At 40.6% G+C, this 8,398-nt stretch overlaps 1 protein-coding gene across 1 annotated transcript; it reads left to right on the top strand.

Annotated features, from left to right (window-relative positions):
• The first annotated feature begins 5,704 nt into the window (after positions 1-5,704).
• gpr37l1a (G protein-coupled receptor 37 like 1a) lies at positions 5,705-8,291 on the top strand. Its single transcript, XM_030778496.1, has 3 exons — positions 5,705-6,400; positions 7,341-8,138; positions 8,193-8,291. Exons 1-3 carry the CDS (start codon positions 5,705-5,707, stop codon positions 8,289-8,291), a joined length of 1,593 nt encoding a protein of 530 aa, XP_030634356.1.
• Positions 8,292-8,398: the final 107 nt, after the last annotated feature.

The raw sequence follows: 8,398 nt of genomic DNA, 5'->3' as shown, positions 1-8,398 counted from the left end.
GCAAAACAGAAGCTCTTGAAAGCAAAAATTATAGCTACTTAAACTATCCCTCTAACTTTGGCAGCTTAGAGTCATTTTAATGTACCTTAAAAAAATACCTCTAAAAATGTGGGTCATTCATTGCATTGTGTGAGTGAAATAACACATTAGCTGTTGGATTAATAATAAGACTAAATGTGCGTCTATGCAACGGCAGTTACATAAAGACAGGGTGAAAAGCCAGTAGATCTGGTCAGACTGCTTTCAGGAGACATGACAAAGGGGGAATAGCATGCACTGGCAGGAGTCGATGAATAGTTGAAAGACCTTTGGTTGCCATAAGTCCGGCTCGCAGAGCTAGAAAATTGAGAGGCAACATTGTCTCGGCATCACTGTCCTTTCTGCAACAACTGGTCATGAAATGAGAGCTTTCCCAGGGTTATCAAGTTTACACAGATCTTAATCTGTCTTACAGAGAAAAGCAGACCAAATATTGAAATGAACTGAAAGTGTGACTGAGCTGATATCAGTGGGGTCATCTTCCATCACAGGATCTGCTGACCGCAGATATGCACATTTCTTAAAATAAGCTTAGCATCTTCCAATTTGTAATTAGGTTCTGGTGTATTAATTGCAATTTGTATGTAAGCACACTTGTTGTCATATTTATTTCCCTCACTGTTCTTGTTTTGTTTTTGGGTTTTTTGTCATTAATCCCCCCCCCCCCACACACACACACACACTTTCTCGCCACACTCACTTCCTACAACTTAGTTGCATCAGACGCTATTTAATTTGTCACAGCTGATGTTATTTATGCGTCTCTGGGTCTCTAACCCAACGCTGTGTAATTTATCAGTTCCACTGTACTATGATCCCAGATTGCCATGTTTTGTTGCCACATCATTTTAAAATACAGTTGACCAAAAATAAAGTGGGCTTGAGATATTAGGAGAATACTACATTGTTTCCACACATCATTTTGTGATTGTAAATACTGGTGCTGAGAGGAGAAAGGTGGCGGGAGCTCTCGAAACATCATGTCCTTGAGTGAACCGCCGCTTGCTGCTGCCTGAAACCCTGTCTCTTTGCTGCCCTCATCTGGGCGTCAAGCAGCACTGCTCTTTGTCTTCCAACTTTCACTTGTTACTTTTACAGACAAGTGTATTAACATGCTGCGCATATTTCTTTGAGTGACATGCTACTAATGGCTTTCGTTTACTTAATGTAACTTTACTTGATTACTTAACTAATTCAGCAAAGTAAATTAGAAAAACAAAAACATCAGAAAAAGAACATTCTTTCACCAGTTCGGACACTTGCATACTTCCATGATTAAGCACTGAATTCAAAACAGAGGCATAAAACTGTATCGATTTATGATTGCAACATCGGCACGTCACAGCATCAAACACCACAGGCACTTAGTTTTGTGTTTCACAAACCAATCAATAATGAAAGATGCATAGCTATTATCTAGCCAGTTTGTAACTGGCCGTTTCATTGCGTTCTCATGTTAGAGATTAGATTTGGACTAATGAACCTCCAGACGAGCTTAATATGGAATCCGGACAGTATGACATGAAACAGATAGAATGTAACCTGAATGTTCGAGGCTTAATTCCTGCATTTTATATCTTCCTGAAAGTGTTATGCAACCATCGCTTTCTGTAAATGAAAGAGCTTAAGAATGTTACAGAACACCTCAAGCCAAGCGCTCTACCTACAGCATCTTCAGACTTTTATGATCAAACAGTCTGAGTGACAAGATGTTGAACTGTCTTACAATTTGAAGTGTCCTGTATATTGTTCAGTAAACTGTTGACCTGCATGGCGACCAGACAGACGAATCTGAAATGTAGTGAAAATTGCTCAGTAAACTGTTGAACCGTGTATTAAACAGACAGGAGAATCTGACATAAGTTGTATATTACTTAGTGAACTGTCAACCCATGTATTAAACAGACAGGAGAATCAGAACTGTGTTGTATATTACTTAGTAAACTGTTGACCCATGTATTAAACAGACAGGACAATCAGAACTGTGTTGTATATTACTTAGTAAACTGTTGACCCATGTATTAAACAGACAGGAGAATCTGACATGTAGTATGTATTACTTAGTAAACTGTTGACCCATATATTAAACAGACAGAAGAATCCTTTTTTGTCATCTTTTTAAACATTCTGTCTGGCATGTTTCTGGGATATTTTCCTGACAATAATAACATTTTATGATTCTAATGACTAGCAGCATGCAAAAACTTAAGTGCTATGGTAATACAATTACTACAATTACTGCTAACATATAAACAGAATGACCATGAAAAAGGTGTCAAATGTAAAATGTAAACTTCAGTCATCCAGTGACTTTTTACAGTTCAATCCATGAGTCTCTGACATATATATACACACACACACACACACACACATATATACACACACACACACACACACACACACACACACACACACACACACACACACACACACATATATATATATATATATGCAAATACTTTAGGAGATTGGCTTCAATGCATTTTAGTGCAGTTCACGGACTATTGCTTTCTCACTTAAACCTGAGCCCTCCCGTGCACACATAGGGCATTTGGCGCATGCAGGGCCAGGGCATGGTCTACACACAAAGGGAAATCAGGGCAAGTGGGGGGTAAAAATAGCATAGATTCGATATGAAAAAATACTGGTAATATGCATGGAGAATTTGTTTTGATTTAGACTTGGACTCAGACTTAGACTGCTTTTACTGTCTTTCCTGTATATGTATGTCTCATACATACAGGGAATGAGACTGTGTTTCCCAAGGACCACAGTGCCACATAAAACAAATAACACACAATAGCTATTAAAAACGAAAAGCACCAAATAGTTAAAGAGATATCCTAAGTCCAAAGAAATATCTTAAGTGGTTAAAGAAATATATTGGGACTGTACAGTATACAAAAACCCTGCACATATTGTAAATATTAAAAACAAAAAGTACTAAGTAGTTAAAGAGATATCCTAAGTTCAAAGAAATATCCTTAGCAGTTGAGGAAATATATTGGCACTGTACAATGTACAAACTCCCTGTACAATATACACAGACCATGTACATACACACTGTACAACAAATACCACTTTACACATTAAACGTTATTTTCACAAACCTAAACATAACAAGCACACTTGACACGGACAGTGAGTCTCTAGCAGCAATAGTTGTGGAGGTAGGTGTATTGTTTAGGGTCACAGTACAGTTTATAGGGCAAAAGGATGAAGGTCGAAAAGTCATCGTGTGGAAGGTCTTTTTTGACTTGCAGTCTGAGAGTAACACTTGTGTACCTTCAACAAAATGGGCGTATGGTGTGTGCCCCCCCCCCCCCCCCCCCCCCCCATACATACTGTTTGACTTAGCCCGCTAGCAATAAGCAGTTCATCTTTTATGAAAGACTGTTGATGAGAGACAATGGTGTAACTCTCTTATCACTGCCACACAGCACAGGTACACAGAGACACATCTCCTGAAACACTGCATAATTTCATTGCACTCTGACCACGGTTGTTGATGTATTGCTGCGACAACATTCACCATATATTTTGAAACATTTCAGTGTTGTAACAGGTAAGCGGGAAAAAGTCTAGTCATATCTATGGTGCGTCATATATACGTCACAGCGCTGAAAGAATGTACAGACGAGTTAATTATAACTCAAGGTCTGAGACCCACGATACGCTATCTAAACACAATGGAAGACTGTACCGCCCTCTCACCTGTGCACAGGCCACAGAATATTCTAGAATAGAAACATGACTCTGCAGGGAACAACCCACTATTTCACCATCTCTTCAAACACAATGGACCATAAACTTGCTCCAAATGTTAAGGAGTGTTTGCGTTTTAGCGTTTTCGCTCATTTAGCAGTGTGTCACAACCGCCTCGATGACGTGCCGATAACAAAAGCAACTCTTTTTCTGTGGTTTCCAGTTTTTTACATTTTAATCCGTATCTTCTCCTCATACAATGATTTAATCAAACATTGACTAAGTATTAATGCACTGTCTTTTGTTAAACACAGAAGTAAACTCTTTTTTTTTTTTTCATAAAAAATAAAATTGATAAATGAGACATTGGGCACCAGGATCGCCAAAGAATGTAATCATTCAGCATGATAAGTTTAAAGCTGACATTTCTTGTATTGTCTGTCAAAAGAATGTAGTCACGAAAATCCCTAAACTATCAATCTAAAAATAGCTCAGATCCTTTTTTCGGAACCCAGATGAAGTAGTGCAAGTGTGTGCCAACATCAAGTTATTGCCAAAGCCATCAGTCAGGAACCTGTAGCTACCCACATGCTTCCCAGTGGGTTGCATTCAGGGAAAGTTCAGTAAATCTTGAATGGCAAGAATAATCATCAGGAAATCGAGGCTCAACTGCATAAGCCCAATTCCAGCACAGCATGGAATGTGGTGGGTAAGGGTGTATCCCGTATTATCATTTCTCACTGAGAAAAAGCTTTGTGATAAGTTAGGATTCAAACAAGTACTTCCCCATTCATTTGAAATAGGGCATACAAAGGCCAAAAAAAAAAAAAACTCCATAAGAGCTGTTTAGTAATGGTGATTATAGCAATGAGCCATCAAATGTTGAATAATTCAGGCCCAAGTGAGGAGTGAGGAAAAGGTCTTTCAGACAGAGAATTAAACTGAATTTGTCACGAACGTGTGTGTGTAAGGAAGCCAACAAGAAATATAGAACAGACCTCATCCCCACCGAGTTTCTAAAAAGCAGCGGAAAAAGTAATAGTCTTTTACACCCCTTTAAAATATTTCTGGAATGTTCTATACATAAATAAGATCACATGATGTCATAGGACCAACAGCTCATTAGATATGACAATTTAATATGACTGAGCAAACTACTCTCTCCACACTTGGTATTTTACTGTGAATCACAATCTATGTCTGAACAAACAGGGCAATGAATACATTATGTTGTCATGCATGCATCCCTCCTTCATATACACTGAAGGAACTAACGACAATTTAGCTAAGAAGACTTTATGCTGAAATTATGTTGGTGTGTGATTTTTTTGAAATGATGTTAGAGTTAGACTCACTCCAAATACGCTGTGTTACAGTAATACAATTGTGGAAAAGCAAGGAATTATTTTTCAACAATTTACACTGCTGACAGTATGAAGATCAGACACAAGATCAGACACAGTCAAATGCAGATAGCTGGAAGGGAAGAATTCTGAATGATGCATTTTGAAGACTTTTGAAGTTACAGATATTTTGTGTTCTGCTTGTTCTCAGAATTTTGAACTTGAAAGGAAAAGATGGGAAAATACATTGTCTTGCAAAATCGCTAACTGAGGAAAGAGCTATTTACCTATACGTAAATTAGTAAATGCATGGTATAGGCTGTGATTTAGAAATTGTGACCTATTGTGTCCACCAGAGGGCAGAAAAGTGCACGTTTTTCTTTATCCTACTTTTCTAACTGAAAAGCACGACTTGGTCACTCAAAAACATTACCTCGCATTTTGGTCAGGGGAGTTCAAACTTGCAAGGGATTTCTCGTGGTCTTGGGCTGCTGTTGGGGTCCTCTCATCATTTTTGCTTTTTGCAATTTGCACTAAATTTTTTACTGTCTCCTCGGGGCGCTGAAAGCGAGTGTAGCCTAATTTAGAGGAAAGATCGGTTGAGTTAGATATCTCAAATGATTCTTTTCGTTCTTTTTGCGATGCTCCTTTTAGGAGCTACTGAATCCCGTCACTTGATAACGAAGACCGCTGCACCGGGCATGAAGTCAGAGCTGGGTGAACTCTCAGATTTACCATCCACTGATGCAGGTGATTCCTCTTTGACACTGAAAAGTGGCCAGAGTGAAGCCGAAAGATTGGGAAGAGATTTATCTCATTCTGAGGGTAAACACAAGAGGGTTCCCCGTGGTTCCAAAGAGGGAAGATCACGGTATAAAGACCAACACTTTCACCATAATTTCAGACACCCGAGACCCTACGACCCAGATGGATATTTCACAACACCTAAATCCACCAAATGGTACAACAGCTCCTTCTGGGACACTGGAATCGCCAGAAACAGCACCTGGGGCAAGGGGTCGATTCGCATCCACAATCCGTTATACCCAGTTACAGACAGCTCCTACAGTGCATACGCGGTGATGCTGTTATCGCTGATCGTTTTTGCCGTGGGAATCGTAGGCAACCTGGCGGTGATGTGTATAGTATGGCACAATTACTATCTGAAAACCACGTGGAACTGTATTCTTGCAAGTCTAGCCATTTGGGATTTTATGGTTCTGTTTTTTTGCCTCCCTGTCATCATATTCAACGAATTAACCAAGAGAAGATTGCTGGGCGATATATCCTGTCGCATTGTGCCTTATATGGAGGTTAGTTCCACTACAGTATACCAGAAACAGCCTCAAACTCAGAGATGCGCATCGTTGACAGGTCGCACAGCACAGCCAAATATGCACAACAGTCATTCAAACTCATCGTGATTTGATCTTAAAACTGTCACCTTCAGTTTTATTCGATGATGTTTTTCAGTAAGATTTTATTGATATTCCTTGTATGGTTTTTAAGAATCATTTAAGGCAGTACTAACAAAACACAATTTATCAAAATTTAGTTAACATTTAATTTACAACCGAATGTTGCACTTAGTTACTCTGTGAACAATGATTTCATGGACATAATCACTGACAACGAGCTAAGTTGGCCAACCTCCTGTTTAAAACGGCTGTCGCTGCCTAATTGTCATGTAAATGACGGCTTCGCGTAATTTGTCTGAAGGGGTGTGCTTAACTAATTGAGGCCATTAGTGTGCTAAATGAGTCAAGATTTAGGTCAAACTGGCTTAAAATAAGACCACTTTGTTTGTTTAACCGTTTGTCCTCCTGATTTACAGGAACATATTATATATATATGTTCGTAACTAGTTGCTCTTACACTAGTTGTATGCTCAGGTTCATATTTCGTTTCTTAGAAAATATGTGTTTTAAAGTTTGTGTGAGGACAGAACTGGAATTCAAAAGATTGTCAGTTCTGTCATCCTCTAAAATTCATCTGAATGTTTGTACACATGAGTTGTTCTCTGTGTATTTTTAAAATAATAAACCCAAAGACCTTTCTCCTAAAACAGAGAAATCATTATTTGAGGCTAATTTGATTATGAAATATGATTACTCATTTGAATTCATAATCAAATATGTGCAGTTCTTAGTATGTGAGTATGCTTTTTGTGCTATAGGAGAGCCCCACAGTTCTGTTTGTGAACTGTTACCATGAACAAACTTCTAGTTCATATTCTTCTCCTTTTCTTCTCAGGTTACCTCCCTGGGCGTTACCACGTTCAGCCTGTGTGCTCTGAGCATTGACCGCTTCCATACCATTACCAGCATCCAGCCTAAGGTTCAGCTGGTGGAACCTTGCCAGTCTATCTTGGCCAAACTGGCCGTCATCTGGATTGGCTCTATGGTGCTAGCTGCTCCTGAACTTCTCCTGTGGCAACTAAACCAGGACATATCACCCATCACTGGACTCCCCGTAGATTCCTGTGTCCAAAGGCCCTCTCTCACCCTGCCTGAGTCCGTGTACTCGCTGGTGGTGACCTACCACGATGCCCGCATGTGGTGGTACTTTGGCTGTTTCTTCTGCTTGCCTATGGTCTTTACCCTGGCCTGTCAGCTTCTGACGCGACACGTCGTTGAAGACGTTGCCAACACCGCACGTAAGCAAACTGGCAGGCCTTTATCCTCCTCTACCTCATCGTCTTCCTCTTCCTCCTCCTCTTCCTCACCCAAGAAGCAGCGGTGGCGACGGAGGGAGAGGCAGCTGAGCAGTACGGTCGTGGCGCTGACCGCCGTGTATGGAATATGCAGCCTGCCGGAGAATATTTGTAACATTACTCTGGCCTACATGCTGCAGGAGGTTAGCGGAGACACGCTGGCCCTCCTTGCACTTATAAACCAGTTCCTGATGTTCGTGCGGGCGGCGGCCACGCCGGTTCTCTTGCTGTGCTTGTGCCGATCTTTGGGCCAGGCTTTCATGGACTGCTGCTGCTGCTGCTGTGAGGAGTGTCTCCCAGATGGAGCGTCTTCATCGTCCTCCTCTTCCTCCACTTCTGCCACGGTCATGTCCTCCTCTCCCTCCTCAGCCTCCTCACCCTCTGGCACCAAGGAGGACAAACTTAAAATCGTCTCCGGAACATCACCTGCTATCTTCTTTGACAAAGCCAAGGATGGTTCCTCCGTTCTGGCCATTGGTACTCCCTGCTGAAGTGCTGAAGTCTGTTTTCCACCAAGGACCTCCGCACCAGTATCTCTTTAAGATGACCTCTTAAATACCCAAGAAATTTTATTTTACTTTTATACTGAAACAGTTGC

Source organism: Chanos chanos, chromosome 6 (genome assembly GCF_902362185.1).
Source record: "Chanos chanos chromosome 6, fChaCha1.1, whole genome shotgun sequence".
Taxonomy (NCBI): Eukaryota; Metazoa; Chordata; class Actinopteri; order Gonorynchiformes; family Chanidae; genus Chanos; species Chanos chanos.
Note: the sequence above shows the minus strand (reverse complement) of the source record. Positions and strands in the feature narration are given on the sequence as shown.

Coding starts and splice junctions, on each gene's coding strand:
- gpr37l1a (XM_030778496.1), top strand. CDS start 5,705: ATGATTCTTTTCGTTCTTTTTGCGATGCTCCTTTTAGGAGCTACTGAA. Junction 6,401..7,340: donor GCATTGTGCCTTATATGGAG/GTTAGTTCCACT, acceptor TTTTCTTCTCAG/GTTACCTCCCTGGGCGTTAC. Junction 8,139..8,192: donor CCTCCTCTTCCTCCACTTCT/GCCACGGTCATG, acceptor TCTGGCACCAAG/GAGGACAAACTTAAAATCGT.